The sequence below is a fragment of the Eublepharis macularius genome, chromosome 4 (genome assembly GCF_028583425.1).
Source record: "Eublepharis macularius isolate TG4126 chromosome 4, MPM_Emac_v1.0, whole genome shotgun sequence".
NCBI lineage: Eukaryota > Metazoa > Chordata > Lepidosauria > Squamata > Eublepharidae > Eublepharis > Eublepharis macularius.
The window spans coordinates 183,937,784-183,955,360 of record NC_072793.1 but is presented as its reverse complement, the minus strand read 5'-3'; the positions used below and the strand labels follow the sequence as shown (position 1 = coordinate 183,955,360).

General features: G+C 46.4%; 2 protein-coding genes across 2 annotated transcripts; both read right to left on the bottom strand.

Annotated features, from left to right (window-relative positions):
- Window positions 1-2,008: 2,008 nt before the first annotated feature.
- Window positions 2,009-9,195, bottom strand: LOC129328171 (zinc finger protein 665-like). The gene is made up of 4 exons (XM_054977027.1): window positions 9,155-9,195; window positions 7,509-7,635; window positions 6,726-6,818; window positions 2,009-5,451 (listed from the first exon to the last, which is right to left on the bottom strand). The coding sequence occupies exons 2-4, from the start codon at window positions 7,540-7,542 to the stop codon at window positions 3,476-3,478; spliced, it is 2,103 nt and encodes a 700-aa protein (XP_054833002.1). The 5' UTR covers window positions 7,543-7,635; window positions 9,155-9,195; the 3' UTR covers window positions 2,009-3,475.
- A 4,765-nt stretch (window positions 9,196-13,960) lies between these two features.
- Window positions 13,961-16,247, bottom strand: LOC129328094 (zinc finger protein 239-like). The gene has a single exon (XM_054976854.1). The coding sequence runs from the start codon at window positions 16,221-16,223 to the stop codon at window positions 15,132-15,134; it is 1,092 nt and encodes a 363-aa protein (XP_054832829.1). The 5' UTR covers window positions 16,224-16,247; the 3' UTR covers window positions 13,961-15,131.
- Between the last annotated feature and the right edge of the window lie 1,330 nt (window positions 16,248-17,577).

Sequence of the window (17,577 nt, the reverse complement as noted above, 5' to 3'; positions counted from 1 at the left end):
GGACGGCCAAAAAGACAAATTAGCGGATGCTAGATCAAATCAAGCTTGAATTCTCCCTAGATGCTAAAATGACGAAACTGAGGCTATTGTACTTTGGTCAAATCATGAGAAGAAAAGATTCTTTGGAAAAATCAATAATGCTAGGGAAAGTAGAAGGCAGCAGGAAGAGAAAGATCTAAAATGAGATTCATAAAAGAAGCTGCATCCTCCAATTAGCAGAATCTGAGCAGGTCTGTTAATGATAGGACAGGAGGTTTTTCCTTCATAGGGTCACCATAAATCAGAGGTGACTTGACGGTACATAACAATGACAATCACCTAACCCTTCCATGAAGGATATGCAATTTAATACCATTTGAGAATTCTCTGCCTTGGAGGTGCCCTTTCTATGATCCCCCCCCCCCGTCATTTTTCAAGTGAGATCTTCTCCAGGGGTTAAAACAAGACAATCTGCAGTCCTAGAGAGGAACATGGGGTGTGTTTGCAGAGAGCCATTTTCTGCCCTCCCCTTGCAGAAGTCCCTTCTTTGTTTCTCTGGCTGCTGCTTGCATGGCTGGAAGAGAATCGGGTGAGCTCAAAGGGGCTTTGTGGAGAGGAGATATGGGGTGTGTGCGTGTGCAATGCAAGAACCAAGGCAGAGGAAGAAGAGGGCTGTTATCAGCCACCCCCCAGATGTGTGCTGTCTGCTTGGAATCCATCCTGGCCAGATTCTCTGTGGCAGCTATTTCAGGAGCTAGCAATGCTAATAAATGGCCATAGCTTTGGACAGGAGATGGAGTCACTCGTATCGTTCCTGAGCAGAATCTGCTCCATAGAAGGTGCCAAGGGCAGAAGCAGATGCCTGGCAGGATTCCCCACCCCCAGGGACTCTAGATGGCTCTAGGATTGCCAACCTCTAGGTGGGGGCTGGAGTTCCCCTGGAATTATAATTAATCTATAGGCTACAGACATCATTTCCCGAGTTGAAAAGGCCTACCATTGAAGATGCATTCAACAGGGTTGTACTTACCTTTAACCATTGATCATCAAGTTCTTCTGTGCTGGTCCCCTAACGGAGCTTTAGAAGAGGGACAGAAATGGCTCAGGTCAGTTGGCCTGCACATACTGCCTCATCTGAGAGCCAGGATGGCAGAGCGTGTAGAGCATCAGGCTGGGATGTGGGAAGCACAGATTTGAATCCCCCTCTGCTGCTGCAGCCACGCCAATGGTGCCCCTCCTGGGCCTCTGCAGGCAAGAGATAAGCCCCAAAGGGCCTCCAGCCACACCCTGCCTCTTCAGGACGACCCGGGGCTTACTGGTGGCCCTCCTCCCGCCCTCACTCACCTTCCCAGATCTGATGAGAGTGAGCTAGTAGGGCCAGGCAATTCTGGGCAGGGCCAGTGACATGCAATTAAATGAGCCTACCTCACAGGATAAATGGAGGAGAACTGCTTTGGGTTCCCATGGGGGAGAAAGTCGGAGTATAAATGCAGCCACCTGTCTGTTATCCAGCAAGGGCACTGCATCCCAAAATCTGCACAAAATAAAACTTCGTTCAGACATGGGCATGGTACCAACCGTTAGGGGAGATTTTTGCAATATTACTCTGCTTCCAATTTATAACTCCCACTTACCCACTTATATTTCAAGACACCAAACACAATGATTACAGAAGAAAAATGGGCTTATTCTTTGTTTGATAATCCTATGACACTGCCTCCGCAACAAGTATATGTCGTTTTCAAAAACTCGCTTATTCTGTTATAAAAAGAGCCCTCATTTTTCTATTGTTCATGATTCTTAATCCATAAATCCGGATCCCATCAAATCATTATTATATATTTTATGTAAAAAGTCTATAAATGGCTTCCATTCAGCCAAAAATGTAGATAATATCTTTTCTCTAATCAGTGAAGTAAGTTTTGCCATTGAGGAAAACTCCAAAACTTTTATCCACCATTCCCCCATTGTGGGTAAAGCTGGGGGTTTCCATTTTTGTGTATACAATACTCTTGCTGCTGTGATCATATATAAACACAAAGTTCTAAAACTTCTTTCCAACTGGCAATCCATCATTCCCAACAAAAAAGTCAGATTTCAACAGAAAACTCATTATAAAACTTTGATCTTGTATCATTCACCACCTATAGATTTAAGGGAAATAGCAACTCAATTTTTTCCCATGAATCTGAATCTTAAAAATTTTGATTTTAATTGGCTAAATTACTAAAAAATGGTTCAAGGTACATGGCGAAAACGATCCCTGGATCATTCACTAGCTCCAGATGTGATTCAAAAGATGTGTGATCCTCTTAGCAGTAAATTGGACTTACTGGGGAATAAAATGCCAAAAGATTTCATGGATTTGAAAGCAGAACTGTTCTGTGAACTATTTTTTGATGGGCAGTAAGGGCTGGATTTTGACTGAAGCTTCTCCCACACTCCAGACATTGATATGCTTTCTCATCTGCATGAATCCTCTGTTGTTTAGCAAGTTCGCTGTTCGAACTGGAGGGCCCAGTGGCTGGTGTTTGGGGTCTGATATGGGCCTGGGCCTGGGCCTGTCATAAGCATTTGAGAGCCAGTTTGGTGTAGTGGTTAAGAGCACGGGACTCTAATCTGGAGAGCCGGGTTTGATTCCCCACTCCTCCACGAAGCCAGCTGGGTGTCCTTGGGCAAGTCACAGTTCTCTGGAGCTCTCTCAGCCCCACCCACTTCACAGGGTGATTGTTGTGGGGTAATAATAACACTTTGTAAACTGCTCTGAGTGGGCATTAAGTTGTCCTGAAGAGCGGTATATAAATCGAATGTTATTAATATTATTATTATTATTATTAATTCTTCGGTGGGCAGTAAGTTGTTCACTCTTTCTGAAGCTTTTCCCACACTCCAGGCCTTTATATGATTTCTCCCCTCTATGAATACTTCAGTGGGCAGTAAGGCTTCTACTCTGACTGAACCTTTTCCCACACTCCAGGCATTTGTATGGTTTCTCCCTTGTGTGGATTCTTACATGGGTACTTAGATCATACTTCCATTTAAAGCCTTGCCCACATTCTAGACACCTATATGGTTTCTCCCCCGTGTGAAATCTACGATGGGAAATAAGGTTTCCATTCAGAGTAAAGCCTTTTCCACACTCCAGGCATTTGTATGGTTTCTCCCCTGTGTGTATGTGTGTGGGTGTGGGTGTGTATAAATACTGTGACACTGAGAGATCGCTGTCTTTTGGTGCTACACCTCTGAAGATGCCAGCCACAGCTGCTGGCGAAACGTCAGGAACTACAATGCCAAGACCACAGCAATACATCCCGGAAAACCCACAACAACCATCGATGGGGAAAAACTTCAATTGGGGAAACCCACAAGGGAATTCTCTCATAAAAAGTAGATCTTATTCTTTCCCAGACCAGTACTAGTGCTTTCCTTATCCAGTGATTTTTAAAATATTTATGATTTCCCCATTTTTTATACCAGAGATATGAGTACCAGCTCATCAATGGGTCATGTCCTTCCAGGTTGTGTGAATTCTTCGGTGGGCAGTAAGGTTTCCATTCTTAGTGAAGCCTTTTCCACACTCCAGGCATTTATACGGTTTCTCCCCTGTATGGATTCTTACATGGCTACTTAGATCATACTTCCTTTTAAAGCCTTGGCCACATTCTAGACAATTATATGGCTTCTCCCCTGTGTGAATGGTTTGATGAGCAGTAAGGCTTCCACTCCAACTGAAGCATTTTCCACACTCCAGGCATTTATAAGGTTTCTCCCCTGTGTGAATTCTATGGTGAACAGTAAGTTTTCCACTCTCACTGAAGCATTTCCCACACTCCAGGCATTTATAAGGTTTCTCCCCTGTGTGAGTTCTTCGGTGGGCAGTAAGGTTTCCGTTCTGAGTGAAGCATTTTCCACACTCCAGGCATTTATAAGGTTTCTCCCCTGTGTGAATTCTTCGGTGGTCAGTAAGGTTTCCATTCTGAGTGAAGCCTCTTCCACACTCCAAGCATTTGTAAGGTTTCTCCCTTGTGTGGATTCTTACATGGGTAGTTAGATCACCCTTTGATTTAAAGCCTTTTCCACACTCCAGGCATTTGTAAGGTTTCTCCCCTGTGTGAATTCTTCGGTGGTCAGAAAGTTGTCCACTCCAACTGAAGCATTTTCCACACTCTAGGCATTTATAAGGTTTCTCCCCTGTGTGAATTCTTCGGTGGACAGCAAGTTTTCCACTCTCACTGAAGCATTTCCCACACTCGAGACATTTATAAGGTTTCTCCCCTGTGTGAGTTCTTCGGTGGGCAGTAAAGTTTCCATTCTGAGTGAAGCATTTTCCACACTCCAGGCATTTATAAGGTTTCTCCCCTGTATGAATTCTTCGGTGGTCAGTGAGGTTTCCATTCTGAGTGAAGCCTTTTCCACACTCCAAGCATTTGTAAGGTTTCTCCCCTGTGTGAATTCTATGGTGGACAGTAAGTTTTCCACTCTCACTGAAGCATTTTCCACACTCCAGGCATTTATAAGCTTTCTCCCTTGTGTGGATTCTTACATGAGTAGTTAGAGCACCCTTCGATTTAAAGCCTTGCCCACATTCTAGACACTTATATGGTTTCTCCCCTATGTGATTTCTTCGGTGGACAGTAAGATTTCCACTCTCACTGAAGCATTTTCCACACTCCAGGCATTTATAAGGTTTCTCCCCAGTGTGAATTCTACGATGGGCAGTAAGGTTTCCATTCTGAGTGAAGCATTTTCCACACTCCAGGCATTTATAAGGTTTCTCCCTTGTGTGGATTCTTACATGGGTAGTTAGAGCACACTTCCTTTTAAAGCATTGCCCACATTCTAGACACTTAAATGGCTTCTCCCCTGTATGACTTCTTTGGTGGACAGTAAGTATTCCACTCTGACTGAAGCACTTTCCACACTCCAGGCATTTATAAGGTTTCTCCCCTGTGTGAATTCTATGATGGGCAGTAAGGTTTCCACGCTTAGTGAAGCCTTTTCCACACTCAGGGCATTTATAAGGTTTCTCCCCTGTGTGAATTCTTCGGTGGGCAGTAAGGTGTTTACTCCATCTGAAGTTTTTCCCACTCTCTACGCATTTATAAGGTTTCTCCCCTGTGTGAATTGTTTGATGGGAAGTTAGAGTATGTTTCTGTCCAAAGGTTTGTCCACACTCCCAGTATTTAAATGTTCCCCTTGTATTATGGGTGTTCCAATGCAAAGTCGGATCTCTTGTTTCAGAAAATCCTTCCACACTTCCTGGGCACTTGTCTCCTTTCTTTATTTTTCGAGAGGGTGGGATTTCTTGAGAATTATCACCTTGGAAAACATCACAGATTTCCCTCTCTTTTACTTGGCTTGTTCTGTCCACCATGATCCATGTATCACTATATTCAAAGCTCTCTTCTGCATCTGAATACTTAAATTCTCTTTCCATCACTGGATAGTCAGTTGCCACCTCCCACACACCATCTGCAGAAAGAAAGAGAAACCTGGCATGAACACACAGGATAAAAAAAGAGAGCCCAGAACTAAACCAGCAGACATAGAGAAAGGAAGAGTTCAAAGGATTGATTTCTGGACACTATCAAGTCTAAGTTGGGAATGCAAGATGGTATTGACCGATCTCTTGTTTGTGACACTTAAATAGAATTAGGATTTCACGGGGACTGTGATTGGTGCAGAGATCCTTCTTTGACATGAGCTGCAAGTCAAAGGATACCGACCAAGAAAAGCAACACAGGAAGGTCACAGACTGACATGAGTCTTGGCCCTCTGACAGCAATGCTGGTTCTGAGAACCTGGACAGATCACAAAAGGGAGGGCAGGAAGGATTACATCAGTGCTTGGTTTTTGTGGCCCCTGATTACTCACTCAGGGAAATGTCAGTCGCCACTGTGGGGTCTGGAAGCAATTTTTCCCAGGCCAGTTTAGCTAGAGATCCTGGCATTGTTTTGCCAACTTCTGGGCATGGAGTAGGGGTCACTGGGGGTGTGGGTGGGAGGCAGCTGTAATTTCCTGTATTATGCAGGGGGTTGGAATAGATGACCTTCGATGTACCTTCCAGCCCTAAGAGTCCATGATTCTATAAGCACATGACATAGGAAAATAAAAGAATAACATTCTGGCTAGAGGATAACTAACTAACACTTGCTACCTATTTCTCTACAATTATTCTTTGGCATAGTATGCTCACCCACCAGCTAAAGGAAGTCCGTTCCACCCCAGAGGGTTCTCATCAAGTTGGCACAAAGGCACGGAAGCCACAGCTCTCTCGCACGCTGAGCTGAGCTGCAAAGGTCCACAACGGGCCCTCTTTTCTGGCCTCACTGCATCTCTGAATAAGCCCGTTAGCCAATCTGGGCATGCTTGCTTAATTAGCAGTGCTAGAATGAAGAAATCAAGAGGGATGAACCAGGGGTGTTTCCACTAAACTCTCAAGGATAATTCTCCTCAGAAGAACAAAACCCAACAGGGGCATGTAGTCTTGCCGTATCTAAGTAACACGGCTGGGAAATGGACTCGCCAGAGAGCCACTGCCTGAAGAAACAGCTTTAAAAAATGGATCCGAGAGGGCAGAAGGAGGAAGATTCCGATTTTCATGATCTACACACACCTCTCCGCCTTCACAAGCCACCTAAGTGTTTCAAGGGAGAAGCAACTGTGGAGATAAAAACTCAGAAATACACCAGTCTGGGGAAAGAACCACAGCAACACAAAGACCCACTACAAACCGAGGCAGCTACCTGCAAATTCCTCTTCTTCATCAGAGAACCCGATAAGCAGCTCCTCCTCTTCCTCCAACCTGGATACGAGGTCCGGTTTGGGAATCACAGGTCCTTTCATCGGAAAAAGAGCCCCAGACAATTATTGTTGCTCCTTGTGTGCATCAGTTCAGCAATTTCCATGCAGGTTCACTCCATTCCTCCAGAAATACACAACAGGCAAGTAACAGGGTTGGGGGGGGGACACACAATGGGCCTAGAGTCACCTGTTCACCCCCTGTTGGCACTTCTGCACCTGCTCCCAGCCCAGCTGAGATGGAAAAGCCAGTGGAGAACTCAGTCAGAGGCAAAGAAGCCAGCAGTCTTTCCTCCACAGCCATAACTCGGCACAGGAAAGGCAGGCCTGCCCACACCTAGATGGCCCAGGTTAGCCTGCCTTCTCTAAGCAGGTTTGGCACAGGTTACTAGCTAGTTGGGAAATCTTCCAAGAAGTCCAGAGTCGATTTGCACAGGCAAGCAATGATAAACCATGTCTTGCCTTAAAAGCCCCCTGTTGCTATCTTAAGTCAGTTCTGACTTGACAGCAACTTATACACAGAGACACACACACACACAAAGCCACACACAAAGCAAGGCCCAGCCTGGAGGGAAGGCCTGCTTAGATATTCCCATTTTCCCCAAACCTGGCATCCCTTGGCATCTCATGTGGTCCAAAGACTGCTAAGCAGGGGCTGCCCACGTCCTTCCTCTTTAAGGACCTCCTCAGAGCATGAAGGAGACAGCCCAGGAGAAATGGATCCTTACCCACAGAGGCCACGTTCCCAAAATTCTCCAGCATGACTTCCTTGTACAGGGCTCTCTGCGCTGGGCTCAGCAGGCTCCACTCCCCCTTGGAGAAATACACAGCCACCTCTTCGAAGGACACGCGACCCTGAAGAAGAAAAGGGAAAAAATTAAAAATAAGAGGAGGAGGGAAAAGCTGTTAGCAATGTATGGACCAATGTACGGCTAAATCCAAACTGTAAGACTGGACATTTTTGAAAAGTTTTGGGTTCTCTTCCCACCCTCCTTTTAGGCTCTCTGGGCCTGAACTGCAGGCTGTTCGAGTGTATAGGCCTTGCTAGGCCCTAAGCAAAATCAGCTCTTCAAGAGGACACATCTTGGCTCAGAGAGAGAGAGAGAGAGTCCTGCTCCTGGCTGTCAAATTCACACAAATAGAGGTGGTTTGACCGGGCAGAATATTTACTCTGAATAAGAGGGGTAAGCTGCACTCGCTCCCTCTCCCCATTAAAAGGCCCCAGTCCTTCACACCCCCTCAAAAGCCATGACAAGGAAGCCAGACTTGCAGCGCCACCTGAAAATCTCTGAGGAGGGGGCTCCCCTCCCCCATCAGGGAGCCCAGTCCACGGAGCAGGAGCCACTGTGGAAAAGGTCCAGGCCCTGGTTGATGATTTTTATCTGTATTTTGCCTTTTTCATTACCCTTCTATTGTTTCTTTTAAGGGCGCTAGTCGGATTCGTTTTATATTTTCCCACTTTCACTGTGTCTCCCTTTGTACTTAACTACTTCATTTGTTGGCAGCTTGGAAGGAAACTCCCCCCACCCTTTCCCCACAATATGCCAGCAGTTTCATGGCTGCCTTGGAGCAGCGCTTCCTCATCTTCACGCACTGAGATCCCTCTTACACCTGATGTATATTGATAACATTTTTATAGCCTGGACCCATGGGAAAGAAGCACTACAGAAATTCCATTGCGGCTTTAGCAACATCCAAAGTACCACCACTCAATCCTCATGAGAAGCACATTTTCTAGACCTCACTGTACAAGTACAGGATGGAAGTGCAAGGAACATCTTAGGGAAGAAACTGGCTGATCGCCAAATGTATCTGCAGGCCTCCAGTAACTATACAAAGTGCACCAAAGAATCCATCATCCACAGACAAGCTCTACCCTACAGCCACATCCGTTCCAGTCCCTCTGACTCCAGCAGGATCTACAACAGGTATTTTTAAATTATTGATGTAGGAAGGAAGGAAGGAAACAGATGCAGAAAGCCAGAATGATATCAACAGATAAGCTGCTAAAAGATGGGCCCAGAACCAAACAGAGAGAATCACGGAAGAACAAGGTAAGAAAAGCTCACAGAGCACAGTGGTATGCTAACTAGCCACAATGAAACACAAATAAAGAGAATGAAAATTCATTAGTGCAAGCAAAACATTGTAATACAGCTGCAGCTGCCAGTACAGACAATAAAGTGCAAAAATACAGTAAATGCAATTTAAAGTGACTGTGCCAAGTACAAATACATGAAAATGCAACCGTCAAAATAGAGATGTTCACAAAGTCCACTCAGGGTGCAAATGAAGGTAAGTAGAAGAACATTGAAGCGAATGAAGGTAAGTAGAAGAACACTGAAGCAATGCAAATAACAATGATGGCAGTAACCCCGACGGAGGTACCGGTGTGTCCACCCGTTTCCTGTTCTCTTCTTCCTGGCAGTTACCACTCTATAAACATTAAAGTAAACAATTAACAACAATATCTTTTCTTACAAACCCATACAAATGACCTGAAGTAAATAAAAACTTACACGTAGCAGTTCTATTCAAAGTATATAGCATAACACATCATCTCCAAATAGTAAAGAATAAAGAGGCAGCCCTGCCAGGACAAGCCCCAAACATTAATAAAGAGCTTCAGCTGTAGAGCTGATGGGGAAAAAAAGTTCAGCAGTTAAAGAGACAGTGCCAGCTATACAAAACTTAAGTAAGGTTGCAGGTTAAATCCATATTTATATTAAGTCCATAAAAATCCACCTGGCTTCCCTCCTAAGTAAATCTCTTTTTGTAAATTCAGGATTTGCAGCTCTATTTACATACAAGACAGTAAATGTCAAATCCCTTACCATCATGTCCCGCTTGAGAAAAATGAGGCACTAAAGGAGCATCTGTAACTCCCTGTCGAATGCGTGAGAGGTGCTCCTGTATTCTCAACCTGATGATCCGGGTGGTACCACCAACGTACAATAAATTGCAGGGACATTTAATAAGATAGACTACCTTGTCTGTGTTACATGTAGCAAAGTCACTCAACCGGATCCCCGCTTCATTAACCCCATGGTTGTCCATCATCAAATTGCAAACGGAACAATGGCCACACGGAAAGCAACCAGTATGCGTAGTGATCCGTGGGAAGGACGATTCACGAATGTTCAAATGTACTAATATGTCTTTAAGGTTACGCGTCCTTCTGAAAGCTATTCTAGGACGTGAGGAGCACCCACGCAGATATTGTAAGAGTGGCCAATATTTCAACACTGCCTTTTTGATCGTATTGGACATAGGTGTATAGTCCAACACAAACGTAATATTATTAGTCAGGTCCGGATACCCTCTCCTGTGAAAATCTATGTGCATTTGTTCAGCGTTTGTTTGAAAATCCGTGGAGTTTTGTATGATCCTCAAAAATTGGCCGTAAGACGGGCCCACACAAAACATGAACAGAACGCCCGCTGGTGGCCACACAGAATTCTTGGCTCAAACCAGTTCAGTGCATCATTACTGACCTGCAACCTATGCTGCACAATGACACTCCTCTACCACAGCTCTTCGGAGTCAAGCTTTGTCTTGCCCACAGAAAGCCCTAAACCTTAAACAAATTCTCACCCACAGTAATGGACTTCCTAACGTGGACTTCCTAACTCTTGCAACAAACCAAGATGCCACCTCTGTCCCTATATTTCATGCACCTTAAGAAAACAGTCAGTAGACCTCACAACACCAGCCACAGCATCTCTGGGCCACTCATCGTTTACCTTCACATGTTATCTATGGCACCAAGTGACAACAACGCCCTTCCTCTCTCTAGAACAGACAAACAGGTCAGTCTCTCTGTAAAAGAATAAATGGAGCTAAATCTGACATGAAAAACTGCAACACTCACAAATCAGCAGGAGGACTTTTTAACCTTTCAACACCTTCCACCGCTGACCTGAAAGTGGATGGCAGTCCTCGAACAGAGAAATGTCAAGGGAGGAGGATTGCAAGGTGAGATTGCAGAAACTGAGTTCCTTCACAAATTCAGAACGACGGAGCCGCCAGGGCTGAACCACAGAGGCTAATTTTCTGCCTTACATTACACATTGGACCTCTATATCCCATCGCCCTTCTTTGCAACACCCTCCAAACCTTCTGACAGGGCTATAAAGACTCAGGGATCTCCACGCCTACTTGTATCTGAAGAAGGGAGACTGGAGTCAGGAAAGCTTATACTGTAGAAAGTCTTATTGGTCTCCGAGGTGCTACTGGACTCCAGCCTTAGTTGTCCAGTGCAGAACAACATGGCCACCCACCTGGAACTATCACTCAATCCAGCTTCCTTTAAGTGTTTGACATTTTTGCACCTGGCCCTCAACACTGTAAAATGAGCTTTTGCCAGGCCTCCTAAGAAGAATCTCTCTCTCTCTTATACTCGCAACTTTATAAATTATTCGACATCTAGCCCTTCCCTTACCTGAGCTGGCTTCATGGCGGCTCCATCCACTTCACCACATGGAGGAGAGGGTGGAGAAGGCATCAGGCGTACTTCTTGGCTGCCTGGGAAGGTGAGAAAGAAAGATGGTTGAAACCCTTTAGGCTACACAAACATCTTCTGCACCAGCATCCCTCAATGAGGCTGTCTCTGGATTTCCCTCAGAAGAGAATTCAACGTACTGGGTTGGCTCAAAGGGGGCTCCAGATTCTTTACCTATTTCCCCTCGGCCACCCATTTTGTATGGGGGAAGGTCCAACACTCCTTCTCTGTCCATCCCCCTCCCCTCCTGGCCATGTTTCCTTCCAAACTTGCCAATTCCGTCACTCAGAGATGATGACTTCCTGCCAGAAGCCCCCCCCCACTCCCTCCTCCTTTCCTGGGGAGGCTCAAGTCTTCCAGTCTGACCCACCCCTTGAGGACAGGCCAGGAGGGGGGAGGCCCTGAGGGGTGGACTGAAGGTGGCAAGGAGAGACAGCAGCCCTGGGCTTGGCAATTATACACGTTCCTTTCAGTCATGAGAAAACTCCTCCCTGCAGACAGAAATGTAGCCCTACAGGGAGAAATGTTGTGCCCAGTGTCTCTGCTTGTCTGAATTAGGTCAGAGACCTAAAGATGTGCTGGATGGGGCCTGGTCTCTTTTCTTCCGACCAGCCCCTCGAACTGCTAGATCTGAAAAGATTCTGCTACTCTGGTTCATAGTTTTTGGAACCCCTCCCCTCAAATCACCCACCCTTCCTGCTGCTCTGAAGTCTTGACCCGTGCCCCCCTTCCCCAGCCCAAAACAGCAAGCGGGACCCTTTTCTATTCATGCCTCTCGCAGGTCTTTATTCCCCTGCTCTTCTTTGGGGACTGCAGAGTGGCTCTTTCCGAGGCTGCAGAGGGGACCCAGGGCAGGAGGGGGGGCATGAATGGAAGGGAGGGGCTCTCCCCCCAAATCAATAGCCCCCCTTCCGTTTGCTCGGCCTTGGCTCTTGCATTGCAACCCCCGCCCTCCTATCTCCTCCCGGCAAAGCCCCTCTAAGCTCGGGAGAAGCTATGGAGACTTACAGGAAAGGAGAGAAAGGAGGCAGGGTCGGTGCCGGGAAGGGAGCCCCTCTGGCCGCTTCGGAGAACTCGGATTTTGTGCTCAGGAAGACATCCGTAACTCAGGGCCAAGCTACAAGTGACGAATGACACTTGAACGGGCAAGTGGATCAAGTGGAGGGCAAGTGAACAGGGAGGGATACGCTTGCCGTTCAAGTGTCATTCGTCACTTGTAGCTCGGCCCTCAGTCTCCTGTCCAAAGCTAGGGCCCTTCATCAGCACTGCCGGATCCTGCAATGGCTGCCACCGTGAATCCGGCCAGGACGGAGTCCGAGCACACATCTGGGGGGGGGGGGGGGGAGGATAACAGCCCTCCTTTTGCTCGGCCTGGGCTCTTGCATTGCAACCCGCCTCCCCCCCCCCGCCCCCCCATAACTCCTCCCCGCAAAGCCCCTCGGAGCTCACCCGATTCCCTCCCAGCCATGCAAGCAGCGGCCGGGAAACAACGGCAGGAGTCCTGCAAGGGGGAGGGCAGGAAACGACTCTGCACAAACACACAAATACAAAAACCCCAATGTGCCTCTCTAGGGCTGCAGACTCGCTTGCTTCAACCCTTGGGGAGGCGCTCCCCTCTTGAGCAGTGACCAGAGACCGCCCCGTGTCGCTGCTGCCTCCCGCCCGTGCCTCTGGCCTTTGCTTGCACCAGACGCGGCGTGTTTCTCTTCTTCGCCCGGGGGTCGTGGGAAAGGCGCCCGGAACTCAGGTTGCCCCTCTCGGTCTCCCTGGCCCCGCCGCTCTGTTGGGTCAGGAAAAGGTTCATGTCCCGGTTCTTGCAGCTCAGGCTTCTCTTAGAGGCACAGGAGCTCAGCAAGCCTCTCCCGGGATAAGTTGGCAGCCCCCCCCCCGGGACTCCCATGTCCTTGAGGCGCCGACCCACATCTCCTCCTTCCTGGGGCTCATCTCGCCCCCCTCCCCCACTGGAGCCTGAAGAGATGGCTGGGCTTGCCAACTTCCAGGAAGCATCTGGAGTTCTGCTGGCATTTAAACTGAGCTCCAGACCCGAACTGACCTCCTGCCCGTCGATTTCCAGGATCTCGTCTCTTATCAGAATTCCCTATATGGATTCTGTGATGCAAAAAAAGACCAAAAGTGTGTCTGAAGCTTTTTCTACACTGCTCGCATTTATATGGTTTCTCCTGTGTGAATCCTATGATATTTAGTAAGTTCACTGTTTGAAGAGAAGCTCTTTCCACACTCTAGGTATTTCTATGGTTTCTCCTCTCTGTGGTAAGAAAGACCCGAATTGTGGTAAGAAAGACCTGAATCTTACCATTGATGGTAAGAAAGACCCGAATTGTTTCTGAAACTTTTTACATACGGCAAGCATTTATATGGTTTCTCCCCTATGTGAATCCTATGATGGTTAGTAAGATAGCTGTTCGAAGGGAAGCTTTCCCCACACTCCAGCACTTTTATGGTTTCTCCCCTGTGTGAATTCTTTCATGGTAAGACAGACCTGAACTGTGTCTGAAACTTTTTCCACACTCCAGGCAAAAAGAAAAAATAACATGCTCTGTAATGTGTTCTGAAAAAAACTTTTAAAAATAAATTTTATTTATTTAAACTATAACTAATAAACATAAATGATAAAAAACACAAGACTCTAAAAAGAATCACACTAACAATACATATCAACACAAAATAACACATAACAAGCAGCTAATAAAAAAAGAAAAGTACAGTTTAGAAAGATAAGGAAAAGAAAGGGACAAAAACTAAACTACAAACTGAATTCCAATTTTCTCCACAACAAATATATACTGTTTTCAAAAACTCTCTTATTCTATGTTAAGCATAAGTGCCCCCTTTTTATCGTTCATGAGTCTTAATCCATAAATCCAGATATCATCAAATCATTATTATTAATTTCATGTAAAAAGTCTGTAAATGGCTCCATTCAGCCTAAAATGTAGATAATGTTTTTTCTCTAATCAATGAAGTGAGTTTTGCCATTGATGCAAACTCCAAAACTTTTATCCACCATTGTGAGCAATGTTGGAGTTTTCCATTTTTGTGCGTACAATACTCTTGCTGCTGTGATCATATATAAGAACAAAGCTCCAAAACTTCTTTCCAATGGGCTATCCATTGGGCTATCCATCATTCCCAAGTCTCAGGTTTCAACTTGAATTTTTTTTATTATAATACTTTGATCTAATAGTGCCAAGTACTGCGTTTCAATTATTTTTCTTCTATGAATCTGAATGTTAAAATTTTGATTTTAATTGGCTAAATTAATAAAAGATGGGTCAAGGTACACGGCGAAAATACTCCCTGGATCATTCACTAGCACCAGATATGATTCAAAAGATGTGCGATGCTCTTTGCAGTAAATTGGACTTGCTGGAGAATAAAATGACAAAAGATTTCATGGATTTGAAAGCAGAGATGATTTGTGAACTATTTTTTGATGGCCAGTAAGGGCTGGACTTTGACTGAAGCTTCTCCCACACTCCAGCCATTTATATGATTTCTCATCTGTGTGACTCCTCTGATGTTTAGCAAGTTCGCTGTTCGAAGAGTAGCTCTTTTCACACTCAAGGCATTTATATATCTTTCCCCCTGTATGGATTCTATGATGGGAAGAAAGTGCTGCACTGTATCTGAAGCTTTTCCCACACTCCAGGCACTGACATGGTTTCTCCCCTGTGTGGATTCTTTGATGGTAAGAAAGAACCAAACTGAGTCTGAAACTTTTTCCCCACTGCAGGCATTTATATTTTTCTCTCCTGTGTGACTTCTTTGATGGAGAGTAAGTTTTGCATTCTGACTTTTTCCCCACAATCCAGGCATTTGTATGGTTCTCTCATCTGTGAACTATTTTTTGATGGGTAGTAAGGGCTGGCTTGCGACTGAACCTGCTCCCACACTGCAGGCATGTATATGGTTTCTCCCTTGTGTGGATTCTTTCATGGGAAGCTAGTTCATTTCTCCGTTTAAAGCCTTTCCCACATTTTAGACATGTGTATGGCTTCTCCCCTGTATGAATTCTTCGGTGGGTAGTAAGGCTTCCACCATCACTGAAGCTTTTTCCACACTCCAGGCATTTATATGGTTTCTCCCCTGTATGAATTCTTCGGTGGGCAGTAAGATTTCCATTGTTAGTGAAGCTTTTTCCACACTCCAGGCATTTGTATGGTTTCTCCCCTGTATGAATTCTTCGGTGGGCGGTAAGATGTTCACTCCGTCTGAAGCTTTTTCCACACTCCAGGCATTTGTATGGTTTCTCCCCTGTGTGGATTTTCACATGGGTTAATAGATTACTGTTCCATTTAAAGCCTTTCCCACATTCTAGACACTTATATGGCTTCTCCCCTGTGTGAATTCTTCGGTGGACAGTAAGTTCTCCACTCGAATTGAAACATTTTCCACACTCCTGGCATTTATAAGGTTTCTCCCCTGTGTGAATTCTACGGTGGGCAGTAAGGCTTCCATTCTGAGTGAAGCCTTTTCCACACTCCAGGCATTTGTATGGTTTCTCCCCTGTGTGAATTCTTCGGTGGGCAGTAAGCTGTCCACTCTCGCTGAAGTTTTTTCCACACTCCAGGCATTTGTAGGGTTTCTCCCCTGTGTGAATTCTTTGATGGGAAGTTAGAGTTTGTTTCCATCCAAAGGTTTTTCCACATTCCAGGCATTTAAATGCTCTCTTTGTATTATGGGTGTTCCAATGCATAGTCGTATCTGCTGTTTCAGAAAGTCCTTCTGCACTTCCAGGGCACTCTTCTCTATTGTCTCCTTTGGATATTTTCTGAAGGGGTAGGATTTCTTGAAAACTGTCCCTTTGGAAGACATCACAATTTTCCCTCTCATTAAGTGGGTTTGTTCCCTCCACCGCGCTCAATGTATCACAATATTCAATGTTCTCTTCCACATCTGAATACGTGTGTTCTCTCTCCATCACTGGATATTCAGTTGCCGACTTCCACACACCATCTGCAGAAAGAAATAGAAACCTGATATTAACACACATACAAAAAAGAGATCCTAGAACTAAACCAACTTATATAGTTGGTTATATGATAACTTATATAGTTGCCAGTCCTTGGCAAGAAGATCCCCAAGTCCTCCACAGCAAACACTCAGGTGTTTTGGTTGATATAACTTTATTAGAGACTAGAAACAAAGCCCGTTGGGGGGGGGGATACAACGGGCTCTAGAAAGGGGAGAGCGAGCAGGCAGGCATTCCCTCCTCCTCCGTCACTGATCCTGGCCAGTGAAGGAAGGGGGTGGACATTGCCACCTGCTCCACACCTGATCTCAGCAACGTGAAGGGGTGGTGGGCTTTGCTCCCTGCTGCACACCTGATATAGGTTGGGTAAAGGGGGACAGGCATTGTCACCTGCTCCGCTCCTGATCCCAGCCAGGTGAAGGGAAAACGGGCATTGCCTTCTGCTCTGCGCCTGATTACGGCTGGGTGAAAGGAGGCAGGCATTGCTGCCTGCTCCAAGCCTGTTCCTAGCTGGGTGAAGGGGAGTGGGCATTGCCACCTGTTCCCTGCTGGGTGAAGGGAGGAGCAGGCATTACTTCCTGCTCCTCACCTGATCCCGACAGGGGAAGGAGGGCAGTGGGCTTTGCTACGTGCAAGGGGGGCAGGCATTGCTGCTTGCTCTAAGCCTGATCTTAGCTGAGTGAGGGGTGTGTGAGCATTGCCACCTTCTCTCCTCCTGATTCCGGCAAGTTGAAAGGGGGCAGAGATTGCTGCCTCCTTGGCGCCTGATTCTGACAGGGTAAGATGGGGGTGGGCATTGCTGCCTGCTCAGTGCCTTATTCCAGTAGGCTGAAGGGGGCGGGCATCTGCTCTGCTTCTAATACCAGTTGGGTAAGGAGGGGGGCATGCATTGCCACCTTCTCCGTTCCTGATCCCAGCTGGATGAAGGGGGTGGGCATGGCCCCCTGCTCTGATCCTAATACCAGCTGGGTTAAGGCAGAGAGTAGGCATAACCACCTGCTCTGCTCCTGATCCCAGCTGGCTTAAGGGGGTGGGCATTGCCTCCTGCTCCACTCCTAATCCCAGTTGTGATAAAGCGTGGGTGGGCATTTCTACCTGCTTTGCTCCTAATACCAGCTGGGTTAAGGTGGGGACGGGCACTTCCACCTGCTCCACGCCTGTTACCAACTGGCTGAAGGGGGTGGGCACTTCCACCTGCTCCACTCCTAACAGCAGCTCGGATAAGGTGGAGTGGGCATTGCCACATCCTCTGCTCCTAATAACAGCCGGGTTAAGGCAGGGGTGGACATTGTCACCTGTTATG